The sequence below is a fragment of the Nannospalax galili genome, unplaced genomic scaffold (genome assembly GCF_000622305.1).
Source record: "Nannospalax galili isolate Female #2095 unplaced genomic scaffold, S.galili_v1.0 scaffold239, whole genome shotgun sequence".
Taxonomy (NCBI): domain Eukaryota; kingdom Metazoa; phylum Chordata; class Mammalia; order Rodentia; family Spalacidae; genus Nannospalax; species Nannospalax galili.
In genome coordinates, this window is record NW_008343017.1 from 1,049,230 (window position 1) to 1,069,872 (window position 20,643).

Sequence of the window (20,643 nt, forward strand, 5' to 3'; positions counted from 1 at the left end):
GGTAGTGGAGAATGTTGGGTGTGCCAACAACACAGCAGACAGTAGCAGGGATATCAGAGTATAAGGGCTCTAGTGGAGGGAGAGAGGCTATGGGAGGGTGCTACCTGGGAAGTGGGTGTAAAAAAAAATAATAACAATGATAATAATTCTTCAAAGCATAAAAATTTGTTCCTTAATGACTAGTAGATATGAAAAACTTTACCATTGAAATCTACTTGATGACTTTATATCCATGCTCAGATGCCTAGAAGCTCAGAAAGTAACCAACAGTGACTAGTAATAATAGATATTTAGAGATTAGAAATGCATGTGCAAACATCCAATGTCAATTGCATTGAAAAAGAATTTTTCTATATGAAACTGTGTATTTTAATAATGAGATGGAGATCTTTTTAAAGGTTAAAACATCATTTAATTTATGTCTTATAGGGTTTATACTGAGTACAATATTGTATAACTGTAATAATTCAACTGTAAGCCTAAAAATTTACAGCCAAATTTGAAAGAGATGCATCCTACTTCAGGAAAACGTTATTGGATATGTCAATTGTGTTGTAATGATATGCTTCTTCTAAGTATGTTGTTATTAAATAAATCATTTTTAAAAATTTAAAAAAAAAACTGCTTTTAGGATGGAGTCTTTCAGGGCAATGAACAGTATGAAAAACTACTGTTTTATAAAATATAAAGTAACTAAGAGCCAGGCACCACCTGACCTCAGCAGTCAGGTGCTGTTGTAGGTTATGAGAACATAAGTAGTAACACATAAAGAAGGCCATTGCTGTCATAAAACTTCTGTTCTAAATGGGATAAATGGCAGAGAACAAGTAGGTCAGCCAGAATAAATAGATCATTGGAAGAGCTACAAGAAATGGACAAGGTTTCTAGTTCAAAGAAAGACAGACCAAAAGCATCCCAGCATTTACCTTACTGGATGTGCATAGGCCAAATGCAAACAGCAACTTTGAAAGTTTTCAATGACAGCAATGGTCTTCTTTACATGTTATTACTTATATTCTCATAACCTACAACAAGGGATTTTATAGTCTATGAAAAGTGGAAAATCACTGACTTAGTAAACTGTGAAAACAATGGGATTTCTTAACGTTTATGGACCATTACAGAACATACCAATCCCAAGTAGCAGAGTATGCATTATTATTATTGAAGGAGGTCCATACATACAACATGCATTTGGAGATAAGAGAACAGCTTTGTGGACTTAGTTCTCTCCTTCTTCCTTTACATGGGTTCCAGGGCTCAAGCTTGTGTTGCCAGGCTTATGTATTCAAGTGCCTTTACTCACACCTTGTCAGGTCACTCAGAATATACACTTTTTAAAAAAACATGTGGAATTCAAGTCAAAGACAGATCTTATTCTGTGTCATTAAACTCATCATAAAAAATTTCAAAGAGCTCAGAGAAAGCATGTTCTCTGATAGTAATGGAACTTGAATAGAAATAAATAAGAAAATGGTAACAGGAGAGTGCCCAGCTGTCAGAAAACGAGATGACAAGCTTCCCAAAAATACTTGGGCAAAGAGTGCTCAAAAAGAAAATTTAAAATGCCCCTTATCATCCTGATGCCCCCCCAAATATAACTGTTAAGTCATAACCTTCAACCGCTTATCCCTATAGGTTCATGGTCAGCTCATAATGCAAAATGTATTCAATCTAACCTCAAAAATTCCAAAAGTCTAGGAGCAGTAACAATATTATTTAAAGTCCGAAGTCTCTTTTTAGACTCAAAGTAGTTGCTTAACTGAGACCCTGTGTAAAATTCATATACAATTTATATACTTCTAATATACAGTGGCACAGAGAAAATATTTCCATTCCAAAAGGAAAGAATGAGAGCATCGTAAGGAATGATTCGATCAAAATGAGACCAAACTCCCACAGAGGAAACATCAAATCTCGAAGCTCCATGTCTGACATCTAGAGCTTGTGGTAGAATCATCTGTTCTACCAGGGTCTTGAGTAGCCTCACCCCCTCAGCTCTTGATATCTCTTGGGCCTGCATCTACTCCATAGCTGTAGCTTTCCTCAGTAGAGATCCCAACATCCTGGATCCTCTAGTGTACCTTAGGCTTTGCCTTCACGGCTTCATACACTGACCTTGCAGGGTCTTCTTTCAGAGATTCTGATGCTGCCATACATTGCCTGGCTGCAGAACCTTGGTCTAAGATTCCATGATTTCCTCCATCCTTCCTCTTTCATGTCTACAAAGCCAATACCATATTGATAATGCTTCCATGTTCTGCTGCCAGATCAGGATGCAGGTTGGTCCTCTTGGACTACAATTACATTGGCCTTTGTGTGCTGACCTTGGGGGAATTTCCTACACTGTAGTTTGATCATAGAGACCCCCTCTCCCATTTCCACCACCATCCTACAAGTTTATTTATAAACCACTCCTACAACTTCATGTCCTTTATGCTTTTTTTTTTTTTTATAAGACTAAAGGCCCATCGAGACTAATTCGTATTGTCTAAATGCTCTTGGGTATGAATCCATCCCTTGGAGTCTGGCCAATCTACCACACATCACACCCTTAAAGAAAACTGGCTCTCCTTCTCTCAGTAGTCATCAGTTCCTAATGAATCCTTAGTTAGAGATTGGACTTCTTGCCCACCTGCCCCCATTCATGCTTGGTTTTTGTCTGGTTTGGGTTTGCACAGGTCTTATGCATGTTGTCACAAGTTCTGTGGGTTCATAAGTGCAATTCCCATGTATTGTTCATACAGTATGATTTCCTTGTATTCATCTAACACACCTGGCTCTTACAATCTTTCTGTACCTTCTACCACAATGGTCCCTGAGCCTTGAGAGGAGAGGGTGCAAGCAGGTGTCCCATTTAGGCCTGAGCACTTAGCAGTCTATTATTCTCTGCACACCAACCAGTTGACCAGTTGTGGGTCTCTGTGTTAATCCCCATCTTCTACAAGAAGCTTCTCTGGTGAAAGTTGAAAGGGAGCAGTGACATTCCAATATAGGCTCTGTGTTTTCATGTATTTACCTTTTTACAAGATGGAGACTTCCATAGGTGAGGTCTGCCCTCAGGACACTTGTCCTGTTCTCCCTGAGGAGAACATCAGGTTTCTTTCTAATGGCATTTTAATCTCTTTAAAAATCACATATTTTATTTTATTTACACTCTCATTGTTTAAAACTTTGAACTTGTTCACACACTTTTTCTCACTAAACTTCACATTTTTCTTATCTTCCTGCTCCACTTTTTGTTCTCCTTCCCCGTGGACCTGGATGAGAGCAGTGAGCAGTAACCATGACACAGCCAGAATATATCCTGCCTTGAAATTCCCTCCACCAAACAAATTAGTCCATTACCTTTAAACTCAGCTACATTCAAGTTCTCAGGACACTAGCAGAATGCATCCAGACTCTTTTCCATATCACACAAATGGCCTCTAGCCCAGTTCCTGATAGAGTCCATGCTCCTTTCTGAAACCTCCTGAGCTGGGTCTCCACAGTCTACATTCTTATCTTTCAAGCTCCTCGTAGAAGGTCTCAACTCTGCTTGTAGTGATCTAGAGTGTTTCCATCCCAAAGTTACAACTCTTCACAATCCTCTTGAAAACCAGTTTCAAAAATGTTCAGGTACATGGTCAGATTTATCACAGCAACAGCCCCACTTATAAGAATCAATTTCTTTGTTGCTGTAACAAAATAACTGACAAGAAGCAACTTAAGGAATAATGGCTCACTTTCTCAATTTACTCAGTCTGGCTGTTAGGATGAGTCTGCTCATCTCAATTCATGTAATCTAGGAAATTCCTGTTAGGTATACACAGAGATTTGTCATAAAGTGTTTCTAGATGCTGTCAAGGTAAAGGTCAATATAGGAAGTAATTATGAGGAAATGTATGTTGCTGTTAGGCAAGGTAGGATATTCTAGAACACTACTTAGTAATTTTACTCTCAAGCATATTCTTAGTTGACTAGTCCAAATCTAGGCCAACAGCAGAGACACAAAACAACTGTTCAACTCAGAATTTAAAAAATTCAGCAAAATTCAGACCAAGCAACTGGAAAATTATATTTTTCAGCTGCCAAACAGCTACTCAAGAATGAACATCTGGGTGAACATTTAGTCATCCAGATGTTCTCAAATGGCTAGACATGATTACCAAATATAATTGACTAAAGCCTTTGTAAACACCCAGATGCTTTAAACATCAGCTGTGGTCTTTAAGTCATTTATGGATGAGGTATAACCTTCCTTTTTCCACCTGTAACATTTGGTCACTTTAATATGATTTTTAGATACGATGAGGTTTACTGAGAACTTTCATGCCCTGATAAGGCACATACTAATTTTTGATCTGGGTATCCACTCAGTCAAAATAATTTATTGCTCATCATCATGAGATAGATTTGAATGATGCAAAAATTTGAATTTGTAACTCATTAACAACAGTCCGCACATTGAAGCACAGGGGCTGAATTCTTTCTCAAAATTTTCTTTCAAAATATCTATTCCTTGTCTCGCAAACAATCCTATTTTATTTCTTTAGAAATTAGACATTTACTACTGTATCTTAGTAACACAAGTAAATAAAAGACAGATCTGAAATACACCTGCCCAAATCCTGCCTACTTCAGGATACCATTGACTGTTAGCCCTGATTATACCCTTTAGGGAGTTTCTTGGTCTCTGACATCAATTAATGAGTGAATGGTTTCATTCATTACTCATTGTCAATGGATGAAAACTGTACAAGCTGGTGTTGTGATCCAAAAGAACAGTGATCATTTAATGCTTTAGAATGTATAAACTTTGATACATCTTAATTCAAAATCATTATAGATTGATAATGTAATGTCTATTTCATAGATTAAGCCTCTTTAGCACATAGAGGTTAAATAACTTGCCAAGGAGGTGAACCTTCAATACAAACCTTGTTCCAAATCTAATAATTATTTTCAGTAGATCAAGTTTGCTAATTTCCTGCTCATGAAAAACCCCAAATCTTGAAATGTTAATAAGATGCCTGGTGAAAAAATTAATTTGACTGTTCATTAAGAGAATTTCACAAGCATACTTAATTATGAAAGCCTTCTGTCAAAGCATTTACCCCTGTGTCACATGTATACCTACCAAAGGCATTCTTCCATTCTGTAAGCTACTTGATTTCCCCCATGTTCTGTGATTCAAGTATGCGATATCTTCAGTAGTAGAGTCTTACCATCAAATTCTGGAGGGCAACCAAGATCAATGACAATAGACTGTGATGTTTGGGGGTCTATGGGACCTCACTGATGATAAAATTCAAATGAATTAGCTTATTCCTGACACTGGGCTTTTTATTTTTTGGCCTGTGCTGTCTAATAGGGGCATTGTCATCCTCTTATAGGGTAACTCCATTTAAATTAATTTTTGTATGTGTATGTATATATCTTAGGAAGTTTCTATGGTAGAAGGTTTCCACATGACTTTTTCAAAAGACCTTCAGTGTTGTTTATCCCTCTCCATAGTCCTTCCTCTGCTCTGTCATCCCAACACCATCCCATTTAACCCTCCAGCTCCACTATTGCCCTTTCCCCCTTATACCACTGTATTCTAATTTGCCTCCCTTGAAAGACACCCCCAGGGACCCTACTAATTTCCTGACCTCTGGGTATTCCAAATGAGCTACATACGTCAAAAGATTTAATGCTAACATCCACAAATGAAAGAAAGCATAAGATCTTTATTTATCTTTCTTATAGTCATCTTGACGTTTCTTGGAGAAAAAAAAACTTGAGGTATTGGAAAAGAACTTGTGCTTTCTTGTTGTGTCTTGGAGCCTGTGATTTCTACTTTGTCCTTCCCAAGAAAGCAAAGGAAAACAAGAGACTTTCCTAATTGTAGTCATTCAATTTACCAAAAGAATCCCAGACCGACTGAAACAAATTGAGGGCAGCCAACTCCAAGACTATAAGCAAACTGCAATCACTACACAGGCCATATGAAATTCCAGAAAATTGTGGAAAAGTACAGACATAAAAGAATCTCATTTGACACTTGAGTTCTTGGCTTGGGACAATAGCAAAAATGTTCCCAAGGATAGCAACGACTTTTCCCACTGTTCGACTCAGCATTCCACTCAGGACTTAGTGACAGAAGGCATTGCACTAGTAATTACTCTCCTCTGGGTCCCCACCCCAGCCACCCTGCAGCAGGCTCTCTGCAGCCCTTCCCAATTCCTGCAGAAGGAAAAAGACACAAAGGAGGATATTTGTGGCCAGGCTGTCTCTAATTAGTCAGAATGAGAACAATGACTGGCTTTTCCTCTGGGCCAGCCTGGAAAAAATATCTTGTACTGCTGGGTGGGATGAGGAAAGACCCACCGACAGGAATCTTCAGGGGCGTATGATGCCTGTGACCCATTCCACCCAGCAGCCAGAGTCCCCGAATTCAGAAGCCACGTGAGGCAGGAGTCCTAGGAAAGGTGATGGCCACTGCTCCTCACAGCGACTGGGACAAAAGCATCACCTCTGTGCTTCTTCTAAAAGGAAGGTTCTGGAGCAAAGTCCCATTCCGAGGAAGCAGAGTCAGCAGACCTTGAACAGAACTAGAACACAAGAGCTGACATTTTACTACTAACTGCTTCTCCACCTGAATAATTCTCTACCAAGAATTCTCTCCATCTGAATAATTCTCTGAGAAGAAAAGATTGTGTGAATGGCTGGCATCTAAGCCATCTCAGGCCCAGAGATTTCCTATCTGTCTCTTGATAGGCAAAACTATGCTACATAAGAATGGTGACCAACATCAGGAATAAGGAAGGAGTGGTGATCAAATTAAAAGGCAGAAGTTAGCCCTAAATTCTAGTTCTGTCACCAAAGACTACGAGAGCACAGTGCTCAAGAATTGTTCCTCCTAACATCTGTGAGAACAAACAAGGGTTCTGTGTTGAGTAAATGGAATCATGTATGTGAATGTGCTTGCAAACTATAGTCAAACATTTGTGGTAGTTGATGACTCTGATGGAATCTTAATGAATGGGGTCAAATGAATCTTTTTTAAATAATTTTTTTATTATTTTTATTTTATGTGTAAGAATGTATTGCCTGCATGTACATAAGTGCACCCATGTCATACAAAGACTGTGGAGGCCACAAGAGGACATCGAATCCACTGAAACTGGAGTGACAAATGGTTATTAGTTGCCATGTGGGTGATGGGAACCAAACCTGGGTCCTCTGCAAGGGCAGCCAGTGCTGTTAACCACTGAGCCATCTCTCCAGACCCTCAAACGGATCTTAATGGTGGAATCCTAAATATTGAGTGAGTTAAGTCATAAAAACAACTTAAAAATAGCAGAGGTAGAGATTTCAGAGTCACAGATAGGCAAGTCTTCAAGCTCTACTATACATATTAGGAACATGTGTATGTAACATGTGTGTGATACAAGAAAAACTGGGGTCCCCTCTCAGAGCTTTTAGTCTCTCTCAAAAAAAGAATTTAAGAATGAGCTCAAACAGAAGCTTTAGGACAATTTTATTAGAGTTAAAAAAGTCTTCAGGGCAGGCAAGTTGTAAATGTCAGTGGCTGTCCTGAGGAGGAGACAGGAGGAGAGGAAGGAAAACATCACAAAGTGATGATCATTTATAGTCCAGCAGAGGTCAGACATGTGGTGGACTAGCAGTCACATGGTGGGGAGGGGAAGTGGTTTTTAGAGAAAAAAATAAAGAAACCCAAAATGTTGGAGCAGCCCAAAACATTAGGGAAAACATGGTTAGAAAAAAAAGATGAAGAAGAGGTTATGCTTTTCTGAAGGTTTCAGAAAAGTGGAAAGACTTACAGAAAGCTACATGCCCATAAGCATCACAATAGGGTGCAGATTCCGGGCAGGAAAAGTTCACCTTCTCATTAATGCACTAGGTATTCCACCCATCTCTTTAGCATGACTTAAGGTAAACCTGCCTTCTTAGGGGTTTTCCTCTGACCATGATTGACTCTGCAAAACTGGAAAGTTGGGTCTTCATCCAAACCAGAAATTTTATTCTTTTGACTAGTTTTCTCTTATGGGTTTTTTTTTTTTTTTTTGCTACAGTGATTCTCCATTTATGGAATCAGTAGTTGAAAACTTCAGCCCTTTCAGTGACCTTCTTCACGTTTTTGCTAAAGACCTTAAATTTCAGTAAGTCCAAGCCAGTAGATGGGGGAAAAAAAATTTAAGAAACCACTTCTGTAACAACTCAAGCACTTGTTCTGTAACTAGTCTTCTGACTAGTTGAGGGTTTTTTTCCCAGCCAATTCTAAGCTTTTTCTAAGTGTGAACTGCTAAATTGTTGGGGAAAGAAATATTCCTGCTCTTTCCTGCTCTCAGGTGTGGCTTGTGCGGAAGCCATCAGCTCCTGGGATAGCCCTGCAGTGCCCAGCTCAAGGACTTTTATAGTCCATCCTTCTCTCTACCTTGATTCTTATGTGTGCTCAGGCACCCTTGGACACGACTTGTGTGAAGAAAGAAAATAAAACTGAATTAAAACAAGGAACTGAGAAAGAAATAAGGGAAAAGAAACTGACAAAGAAGAGTCCCCAAGACACTCCAGCCAAATACACTTAACAGTTTTCACATCTGGTGGGGAAATGGCCAGGAAGGAGCCCCTGTGTAGGTGGCGGATCCTTGGGGAACATCAAGCTGATGAAGCGATCATTCACGGGCTACAGCTTCATCCCCCCTCCTGTGGCCACCACTCTCACAAGCTGTTCCTTAAATCAGCAAAGGGTCTCTTCCATGCAAATACACCTTTAAATTTCTAGAGCATCAGCAGCACCAGTGTCCAAGCCTCAGGGAGAGCAGGGGGCTTAAGTCAAAGGCTGCTCAGGGACAGCCACAACTTATAAGCAAAAAGTCAGAGGAAATGGATACTTAACCTCCCCTGGACCCAGTATATCATACTTCCCTCAAGGCTCAGAGGATGCTCCCAAAGAGAGGGTGAGGCAGGCCAATGTTTCCCAGCCTGAGGGCCAGGGATTCTGGCTGCTGCCTGAGATGCCCTGAGGAAACCAGTTGGGTGTGAAGGGAAGTCCAAAGCAGCTCTCACTCTTGCTAGGCAATCTGTCTTAACCTCCTTAGCCTGGTTTCTAGACCCGTCAAGTCAAAAGGGTGCTATTTGTCCCATCCCAACAGCACAGAACTGTTGCAGAAACAAGTTAAAATTCAGTATAAAAGAGCATCTGGCTGTACAGTCATGAAATGTACAAAGAACTCAAGAAGACCCAGAAAAAATAAAATTAAAATGTAATGACATCATTTAAAAGGAGAACTATGAATTATCTCTTGCCACTTTATCCACATTCTAGGTCAGCGTCAGCTAAACTAAACTGTCATTACTTTCACAGCCTCCTGTGGGGTTACTCCATGGTTATATTTCTCTTCTGTCTCCTGAAATCTGACTGCTGTGAAATATTTTCTCTTTATTATTTTCTTTCTATTCCTTATAATCTTACCACAAAAATATTTCTCCTCAAATAATAAAATTTTCTTAACCCTATCTTTTAAATAATATTTTATTGATTCTTTGAGAATTTCATACAATGTTTTTGATCCCATTCAGCCCCCTCCCCCATCTCCAGCCCTACTCTGCTAATCCCCCCTCCTGAATTCATGTCCTCTATTATCATTGTTCTGTTCTTTAAAAGCCTATTGAGTCTAATTTGTGTTCCCCAAATGCTCTTTGGTGTGGATCCATCCTTGGGAATCTTGTCAACCTACTAAGCATCACACCCTTTAAAAAAAATTGACTTTCCACCTCTCAACAGCTACCAATTGTCAACAGCTCATCCACTGGTGCTGGGGCTTCTTGCTCACCTCCTCCATCCATACTGGATATTTGTCTGGCTTTGGCTTACACAGGTCTTCTGCATACTGCCACAAGTGCTGAGTTCATATGTGCAACTGCCTTGTGGTGTCCAGACAACATATTTTCCTTGTATTCATCTACCACCCTTGGCTCTTACACTCTTTCTGCCCTACCTCTTCTACAGTGATCTCAGAGCCTTGTGAAGGGAGGGTGTGTTACAATTGTTTAGGGATGAACACCCACCCAGCAACCTCTTATTCTCTGCATGTTGTCCAGCTGTGAGACTCTGTAAATTGCCATCTGCTGCAAGAAGAAGCTTCTCTGGTGAGAGTTGAGGAATGTGTTAATCTATGGATATAGAAATATGTCATTAGGAGGTGGTTTAATAGTATATCTATTTAGTGGAATAAGAGTAGTAGGTTCTCTGCTACAGCTTCTGACCTGTCTAGCCACAGGTTCTTGGCTTTGATCACTGTGCCAGATATGGGTTCTATCTTGGGAAGTGGGCCTTAAATCCATTCAAAAGGTGATTGGTTACTCCCATAACATTTGTGCCACCATTGCACTAAGTGGGTTTATCTTGGCAGAACAGTCATTATTTTAGTTCACAGAGTTCACCGCTGGATAAGGATGATGATTGCTTTTCTCTTCCAGTAGCATTCATAGCACCTTCTAGTCCTATGAAAGCTAGCCAGTGAAAATGAAGCTTCAACATCAGCATCTTCTTGATCTCTCCTTGTTTGTTCTATGACTCACGTAAGTACTGTCTTTAGCAATAGGGTCTGGAGGGCAACCAAGAGCAATGGCAAGAGCCAGTATTGTTTGAGGGTCTATGGGACTCTGTTCAACAGCTCCAAAAGAGGGAGTCCATCCATTCCTGGGATTGGGATTTTATTTGCTACCCTGTGGTGTCTGGTAGGGCCACTGAACCCCAGTTATAGGGCAATGACATTTAAATTCTTGTTATTTACTATTTTTTTAATTTTTATTTGTATGAGTATATTGTTTGCATGTACATAAGAGCACCTGTGTCATGAAATGCCCAAGGATGTCAGAAGAGGGCATCAGATCCTGCGAAACGAGTTAGGATGGTTGTTAACCACCATGTGGGTGCTGAGACTTGAACCCAGATCCTCTGGAAGAGCAGCCAGTGCTCTTAACTGAGCATCTCTCTAGCCCCTTAAACTTTTTATATTGAATATGTATGTATATTTAAGAAGCTTCTGTAATAGTAGCTTTCCATATGGCTTTTTCGGTAGGCCTTTAGTATTAGCTAACCCTCCCCATACTCCCTCCTCTGCTCTGCCCTCCCATTTCCCACCCTATTTGACCCTTCCTATCCCATTATTTCCCTGTCCTCCTTTGTATCACACTATTCTATTTCTCACCCATGACAATCCCTCATGGTCCTTTATTAGTTGCTGACCCCCATGAGGTTTCTAATTGAAGCATGCCTATCTAAAGATCAAATGCTATGAGAGAATATGCAGCACTGAAGTTTCAGGGTCTGGGTTGCCTCACTCAGAATGATTGCTTTTCAGGTCCATCCATCCATTTACCTGTGAATTTCATAATTTCATTTTTTCATAACAGCTGAATAACATTCCATTTTATAAATGTACCATACTTTTATTATCCATTTATTAGTTGATGAACATCTAGGCTTTCTTTTTTCTGGCTATTGTGAATAGAGCAGCAGTGAACATGAATGAGCAGATATCTCTTAGATGTTAACACTGAGTGTTTTTGTTGCTTATTATTCGTGTGGCTCCTGACATTCTTCATATTGATGAGCACCATCCTTTAAATTTCACGGAACAAAATCTTCCATGTTTAGATAAGCATAGTTTGCTGTACATTTCCTAATGGGCACATGGACATTTTCCAGTATAAGAATGCCATCATTTCCTTTCAAATGCACTTTGGTGTTCATTGCAGTTTCTCAGAGGATCCAAGACGTGGGGTTTTCTGGTCATATGGTTCACATATGGCTTCACCTTCAGCTGACAAAGCATTTGGCTGGCAGTGTTTTCACCAGCAGTGCGTAAGTTCCTGTTATGCCACATCCCACCTGCATCCACAATCCTCAGATTCTACAAGTGTGGCCAGTATGTTCATTTGCATTTTCCTGATTATCAGTGAATTGTGCTTCTGTCACCATGGTTTAATAGCCATTCACAGATCATCATTTTTAACTGCCTACTCTTCCCTCCTGCTTATTTTTATAATGAAGTATTTGTCTACATACAGTAAAAGCTAGCTATTTTTAGTTATATGTACAGCCAATACATTTGTGAGCTTTATAGTATATCTTTTCACTTATGACTTTATTTAGTGAAGAATGAGCTTTAATTTTAAGGTAACATTTCTTGTATAGCTATCAGATGTTTTGTGGTATCTTGAGTCAGCTATAACAAATCTCTCCCTACCTAAAGATCATAGCAAATTCTATTCTTTGGATTCTAAATTTCAAAATTTTGCTTCAGGTTTGTTGAAATTCTATCTTGATATTTAAAGAATGTTTTATAATAAATTATACCAGATACTAGAAAAGAGACCAGATTGAATACCAAAAAGTGAGTGTCTGAGTAACCACCACCAAATCAGGACACAGAAACTGCAGCAGCCCTGCAGCACTCCCCTCCCAAAGCTCACTGCACACCTCCCTGCCAAGTGTGACCATTTTGACTCTTTGTTCAATAGCTCTTGTTCATGTTAAAAGTTCAGATACATGAAATCAAAAGATGCATAAGCTTCTGTTTGGTCTATTTCATCCAACATTATGTTTTGATGTATATCTGAAATTACAATTAACAGGACTTGATCATTTTCATCAAACTGTGAAATACATTGCTGAATGAGTTATACATACAATAATTCATATACCCACTACATCTCTGATGGACATCTATAGCATCCCCTATTTAAGTTAATAATATTAGTTGCTAGCAAGAACATTGTTAGGGTTCGAGAATTGAGAATAATTCCCACAGATACCCAAAAAGATTATATAAAAAGTTTATTCAAGAATTTAAAGTAAAATAAAGACAACAACCAAATGGAGGCTAGCCAGGCACAGGCTTCACAAGCCAAAGATGGAGTCTGGCCCAGAACCATAGCAGGCAGGAACTTTTATTGGGGCACTCTACAGAAACCCACATGCACAAAGCATTTTTTAAAATAATTGGATGTCCCCATATTCTGTGTACGGGGAAAGTCTTGATTGGTAGGGCTGTCTTCAGGGCATTGGAATGTGCTGACTAATATCTTTTACAGTCAGAAGTTTTTGTTCATACCTTATAAGGCTTTTGTATGTACAATATGCCTGAGCTTGTCTGGGCTTTTCTAAAGAAGCTAGCCAAAATGGAGTCAGAGCATTCTGGCTCTTCATTCTCCTCTAGTTATGGCAAGGGTTAAATCTTTAAGCCAAGAAAATTACAGAAGCAGAAAGAAGCAGTTGGACGATGCATTTAGTCTTTAAGCCATAGCAAGCAAGCGATTGTACAGAAGCTAGATGTTATGCCGTTAGCAAGCAGTTGTCTGGGGTAAAGGACCTTCCTAGGCCACAGGACTGTACTGAGTGTGGATGACCTTCAACTGGATAATCTGTAATCAGGTCCGTATAAACCTGAGGAGGGCGTTTATCAGACATGGCCCACATGTAAGGGCCATCAAGAATATTATCAGAGGCCCCGCCAGTGCTGTAATAAGTGTAGTTAACCACAGGGACCCTGTGAATAAGGATTCATGCCAGTTTTGTTGTTAGAGCCTAGCATCTTCCATTTTATAACTCCCAAGTGATTAACATAGAAACAGCACAGTTCCCCTAGGGCAACACAGAGTCCACCTTTTTCTAGAAAAAGTAAATCCAGCCCTCTCCTATTTTGTAAGGTTACCTCAGCTAAAGAGGATAGAGAGTCTTTGAGGTGGCGTATAGATATTTCTAATGATTGTATGTCTAAGTCTATGGGCTGTCTAAGAAGGTGATAATTTTTATCCTGGAGGACTAGTGCTGAAGACCTCAGACCAGTTGCAGTGGTTACCCCGACCCCGAGTAGAGTAGACAAGACAACTTCAGTGGCTCCTATGGCCCTATGAAGTCTAGGCTCTTCTGAGACTCTGGTTTCCATTTATATGTCTGTTCTATAATATAGATGGGGAACCTGTGCCACTAGTACACAAAAATCCCCAGTCTGGTTTAAAATGGATGAGTGGAGGCATGTAGTTAAGCCAGAGGTACAGGCCCACCAAGTGGAGTTGGGGGGCACCATATATGGGTTAGGTGTAGTAGCCCCTATCTCTTGAACAGAGTTACATAGATGTTGGTAAGAAGCAGGGACAATTTTATGTGAGGGAGTCACACATAGCCCTTTTCCATACACTTGGGTAAGAGGAAGCCCCCTTCTCCCTGTAGGTGGGGGAATTCTATGGGCAGTGGGGTCAGAAGTGACAACATAATTTCTTGGTAGAGCTAACCCATCATAAAAGGGAGGGCTCGGGTCCATGCAAAACCAGCAATGGATAGTAAGGTTAGGGAAAGTATTATTTAAAGCAATAAAGGTGGCATTTAGTGTTGTGGAAAATCTTGTGACTAATTTTACCTTTTGCCTTACATACCTATCATGCTGGAATGCAGTGCTTCCTGTTTCTTATCAGAGAGAAAACTATGTAAGTCACATGGTTTCCAGGAATCCAAAACTTAGAGAAACTGAAACTTATCATGCTAATAGGGCATCTGGACCACTAGATTGTAATAGGATACTAGTCTGCCATGCTAATAAGGGACCCCATATGCTGTGTTATGATTGGACTATATAGGGACTACTTACCCCTATATAAACCCGTACTTTCCTGCAATAAAGCAGATCTGTGTCACTGAACCGGGTCTCCTGCATCTGAATGTGGCGACGCTGGCGCAGACTCCTCACCAGCCCTGGTGTCTAGACCAGATGACTGATCAGAAGAACTGAGAGAGCAGGAGAGTGACCATAGCCGGAGGAGAGCAGCCACAGCCGGCAACCACAATTTAGGGGGTTCGTAAGCCCAGGGGATGGCTGCAAGGGCTCTTGGGCCCGTTGGATCTCTGGGGGTGTGGATCTAGGTGTGGGCAAAGTAGCAGTTTTATCCAGTCAGACAATTTGGCTAGGTGCTGGCCTCTCAACAGATTTAAAAATAGTTCAGGCCTGTGTGGGTCATCCTATAGGCTGTAACACTGTCCGAGCCAGCCCCATCTGGGTCCCCATGACTGGACCCACCTGAAGATGGACTGAAAAAGTATCCCTAGATCAGTCCCTGTGGTGTATAACCTGAGGCCCCAAGTTCGCCCATCAATCCATTTTTGTAAGTTTTTAAAGTTCCTTTCCTTTTGGGATGAAGCTCGAGGAGATAGGGGGCATCTAGAGGAGGAACAGAGTCCCTCAAATTTCCTTGATCTGGGGTTTCACCAAAGGGTTAGGCCCAGAACTGCAGTTACCTGGATCAAGTTGGTAGTGATGGGGGCAGCCCAATTAATATATCCAGTAGACACACAGCTCCATGAAGCACAGAAATAGTCCCCTGGCCCCGAAAGGTACTTCTTCTATCACCATTGTCACCTGGGGAAACATGGAAGTGGTGCTCCTTCATCCTCTTTCGGCTGAGGGGAGACTGGCAAGCATAATTTACAGTCCTTGATGGGGCGTATGATTCACAAGCTCTCACAGAGGTTGAATTTAATCTTGGGGAACCAGGTGCCTGGAGGTCCTAGGTGGGAAAAGATGTTCACTATTTTTCCAGTGGATGTGCTACTAACTACCTAGGTGAGGTTTTGGAGTCCCTGGGGGGGGGGAGTTATCTAGGGCTGGCTCTATAAAAAAAAATAAAATAAAAAAGCAACAAGGGTTATGGTGTGGCAGAGGTTTTTAGCTTGAGAGGATTGTCTTTTACCCGTGTGACCTTCCATCTCTTGTCGACTTGGTCTGACCAATCTTCTGATGCAGGCTTTAGATGTGAGTGATGTATCCAGGTCCGGACACCGGCCACCTTAACTGCAGTAGGGGTGGTGAGGATCACGATGTGTGGCCCTTTCCATCGAGGTCTGAGGGGCTCCTTGTGGTGCCATCAAACCCAAACAAGGTCTCCTGGCTTGAATCCGTGTGGTTGGGCTGGTGGCAGTTCGTAGATGTGCCTTAGCAAGGGGAAAACGTTGTCTTGTGCAATCTGTAGGGCCTGTAGGGACTTAAGAAATTGGGATCCACACAAGTCAATTAGCACATCTGAAGGCAGCTTGGGAAGCAAAGGGGTGGTCGGCCATACATGATTTCATAAGGTGTTAGGCCTTGAGTATATGGGGTATTTCTGACCCCATATAGGGCAAAAGGTAGGAGGCCTGTCCAGTCATAACCAGTGTCTAGGGTTAATTTGGTCAAGGTCTCTTTAAGGGTCCAATTAATTTTCTCTACTTGCACTGAGCTCTGGGGGTGCTATGCACAATGTAACTTCCAATTAGTTCCCAGTGTTTTAATTAACTCTTGAGTTACCTTAGAGGTGAAGGCTGGTCCATTGTCTGACCCAATCACAGAGGAGAGTCCATACCTTGGTATTAGTTCATCAGTGATCTTTTTAACCACCTTTGAGGCAGTTTCCCCCTTTGTGGCAAATGCTTCGACCCATCCTGAAAATGTATCTACAAAAACTAGGAGATATTTATAGCCATACCTGCCAGGTTTTACCTCAGTGAAGTCCACCTCCCAATGGACTCCAGGCACAGTGCCCCTCTCCCTTCTGGCTGGGGGCATGACTTTTCCTCTTGGATTAGTAACCTGGCAGGAACAACATCTGGAAAGACAGCTCTCAATCATTTTGGTTAGATCGAACATGTGGTACGGAGTCAGGAGTTCTTGTAACTTTCTCTTTCCTAGGTGAGCCCCTTTGTGAAGTTTATATTTTAAGTCCTCTGCCAGTTTATGCAGCAAAATGAGCCTCCCATCAGAGGTGTATCTCCATCCATGCTTGATCTTGGTATTTTCCAGGGAAGTTAAATCCTGATCATCCTGAGCTGAGTAGGAGGGCTCTTCTGGCAAGAGGGGTTCAGGCAGGATAACCAGTAGGTTCAAGGCTGTTAGGGCTGCTTCTCTGGCTGCTAGGTCCACTCTCCTGTTTCCCTGTGCCTCCAGTGAATCCCCTCTTTGGTGCCCCAGACAATGGTTGATAGCCAGTCTCTTTGGTAACCATATGGCCTCCAGGAGTTTTAAGATCTCTTGTTTATTTTTGATAGTCTTTCCTTCTGCTGTCAGGAGCCCCCTCTCCTTGTATATAGCCCCGTGGACATGAGCCATAGCGAAAACATAACGGCTATCAGTGAAAATGTTAACAGTCTGGTCTTTACTTAGCTTTAAGGCCTGAGTCAGGGCAATTATTTCAGCCCTCTGGGAAGAGGTCCCAACTGGTAGGGAGGAGACCCACACTGTCCGCAATGGACTGAATACCGCTGCCCCCGAGTACCTGGTTCTTTCCTTAACGAAGCTACTTCCATCCGTGAACAGACTTAAGTCTGGGTGGGGCCATGGAACATTCGTCAGGTCTTCCTGAGTGCCATGTAAACTGCAGAGTACCTCCAGGCAGTTGTGCAGGACCTCAAGATCCAGTTCTGACAGCAAAGTGGCAGGATTGAGAGCAGTGCTGGAGAGGAACTGGATGCGAGGGGGATTAAGGAGCAAGGCCTGATAATGCATCAGCCAAGTGTTTGTCATTTGGTCGGGGGGATTTTTAAGGACCCCCCTCAATCGAGTGAGGGGTGGTAACTGTAAGGGGCTGTCCCAGCATGAGCTTATCTGCATCCTTAACCAATAAGGTGGTGGCTGTGATAATTCTGAGGCAGCCCGGCCAGCCCGAGGCCACAGGATCAAGCTTTTTCGACAAGTAAGCCACAGGTCTCTTCCAAGGCCCAAGCATTTGGGTCAGGACTTTCATTATTCCCGCTCATTCATCAACAAAGAGCTGATAGGGCTTATGGATATCTGGCAGAGCCAAGGCCGGAGCCTACAATAAAGCCTTTTTAATTTCTTGAAAGGCCCTCTCCTGAGTCTCAGTCCATAGGAAGGATGACTCACTCCCTTGAGTGTCTTCATATAGGAGTTTTGCCAGCTCGGCGAATGCAGGTATCCAGAGCTGGCAGAATCCTGCCGATCCCAAGAACTCTTGCAACTGCCTGTGGGATCTTGGGCTTGGAATTCCCGTAATGGCTTGCTTTCTGGCTGGTGACAGCCACCTCTGCCCATCCCTTAATATGTACCCCAAGTACATTACCTCTGTGACACAGAGCTGAGCCTTCTTGGTGGAGACCTTATACCCCAATAGGTCCAAGGTCAGGAGAAAATCTCTGGTGGCCTGAAGACAAGTGCCCTCATCCTCAGTAGCAATCAACAGGTCATCTACGTACTGTAGGAGGCTTGCACCTCCGGGTGCAAGGCCCAATACTCCTGCAAGTCCTGGTGTAGAGCCTCATCAAAGATCATGGGGGAGTTCTTGAACCCCTGTGGCAGTCGCTTCCAAGTGAGTTGTCCATTAAACCCCTGGTTCGTGTCTCACCACTCAAAGGCAAAGACGGGTTGACTTTCCTTTGCCAAGATTAGGCTAAAGAAGGCATTCTTGAGATCTAAAACAGCATAGACCCTTCTCTCCAGAGAGAGAGAGCTCAGCAGGGTATACAGGTTAGGGACTGTAGGGTGGATATCCTCTACCTTCTTGTTAACTTCTCTCAAATCCTACACTGTGTGGAAATCATTAGTCCCCAGTTTCTTGATGGGTAGGAGAGAGGTGTTCCATGGAGATTGGCATGGAACTAGAATACCAAACTCCCTAAGGTGGTTTATATGTTTGGTAATTCCTGCCCTGGCTTTGAGAGTCATTGGGTACTGTTTTACTCTTACAGGCTGAGCATTAGTTTTTAAAGTCACCATTATTGGTGGCTGTTGGATGGCCCTCCCTGGGGAATTAATTTCCACCCAAACTCAAGGGATTGTTGCCTGGAGGTCCTTGAGGCTAGTGGTTGGTCTCTTTTGAGGGGGTGGGGCGTGCACTCTCCATTCTTCTTCTAATTGTAAGCATAAGATATAGACTGCATCCAGTACAGTCACATCAGGAGGTCTTCTCCCAGAGAAATGGATTTGAGCCTTTATTTTATTTAGCAAATCCCACCCAATAAGGGATATGGGCACTCTGGGACCACCATAAAGGAGTGTGAAACTGTCTTCTTACCTGTTTAACTCCTTTTGGTAGTCCAAGGGCGCGGAGCAATTCCTGTGGCCCCTTGCACCCAGGTGCATTTACTAGTCAATTTTCCCATAGGCTCTTTTAAAACTGAATATTGTGCTCCGGTGTCAACTAGGAAGTTGACGGCTCATCCCTCCACTTGTAGCATCACCCAGGGCTCATGGTGGAGGTTTGCCAAGCCCGGGCCACTTCAGTTTTCTAGGTTCGCCAAGTTGAGGATCTTGGGCTTAGAGGGAGGCTGGGATCCCGTCCTTTGAGGACATTCCCTAGCCCAATGGCCCAGCTGCTTACAATATGCACAATGGCCTCTTTTTAGGTGGGGCCAACCTTCCTGTGGGGGTTGTGGGGCTCAGGTTCCCTTTTTCATAGAGGGTCGGTCCCCCCATTTGGGATTTATTGCTCTTTCAGCCAACAATATCCTAGCCAACCTTTCTGTTTGTCTCTTTCTTCAGGGGTTTCTCTGTTGTTAAATACCTTGTTCACCACCACTATCAGCTCAGAAAGGTTTTTGCCCTCGAAACCTTCCAGTTTTTGAAGTTTTCATTTTATGTCTGGAACTGCCTGATTTATGAAAGCCATACTGATGGCCATCTGATTCTCTAGGACCTCTGGATTTATGGGAGTATAAGTTCTGAAAGCCTTTAACAGGCATTCCAGGTACGCTCCAGGAGACTCATCTCTTCCCTGCATCACCTGACTGACCTTAGACAAATTGGTGGGTGTTTAGCAGCTGCCTGGAGACCCCCCATAAGAATCTGGCAATAGGCCTTTAGGCATTCCCTACTTTCGGGGGTGTTATAGTCCCACCCTTCTGTTGGAAGCTTGAGAGGGACAGCAGCCATAATCAAATCCTCATTCTCTGTCAGTCACCCATCATTTCCAGGGACCGCGTGTCTGCATTCCCAATGGATGCAGTTCCATTCCTCAGTGGTGAACAGGGTATTCAATAACTGTTGGCAATCATCCTAAGTGGGTTGGTGGGTAAAAAGAATGGTATCCAGGAGGGAAATCAGGGCCTGAGGCCTCTCTGTGAAGGAGGGAGTCTGTAACTTCCAATTATAGGAGTCACTAGTAAAAAAGGGAAAGTAGACTACTGGGGAAATTCCATCCTCCCTCGGGGACCCAATCTCCCTCAGGGGAAGAGCTCGCACAATTCTCCCCTCCCACCACGAGTGAGTGTGCATTGGGCTGGGCTTGGCCACAGGAAGTGCTGGCTCATCCATGGGAGCTGGGTATGGAGACCAGGAAGGACTGGAAGAAGAGGAATATGCTCATGACCTGCACTCCCTATGTGGTGGGAGTAAATCTTCCTCTGGCACCGAGGGAAGAACCTCGGGACCCGATGGGTTTTTGGTCTGGACTTTCTTCAGGGGAAGCAAAGTGTCTGGCCGCTTAGGACCTGATGGTGGGGGTGGGAGTAGGATGAAGCCAGTGGGGGGGGACAGAAACAAGATATCACCAACCTAGGACGTATGGGATCTGGTCAGGGTGTCCCAGTTCCCCAAAGATAACTCCTTGAACCCTGTAGATGAGGGACAGGTTAAAGGACCCTTCAGGCAGCCATTCAAGTTCAAAGGA

At 42.6% G+C, this 20,643-nt stretch overlaps 1 protein-coding gene across 1 annotated transcript in view; it reads right to left on the reverse strand.

The window, feature by feature from the left end:
• The window catches only part of LOC103738843 (E3 ubiquitin-protein ligase KCMF1-like), a 118,501-nt gene that overhangs the window by 16,346 nt on the left and 81,512 nt on the right, over positions 1-20,643 (reverse strand). The window contains 1 exon segment of the mRNA XM_008839013.1: positions 3,156-3,260. Coding sequence (XP_008837235.1) covers positions 3,156-3,260 — 105 coding nt within the window.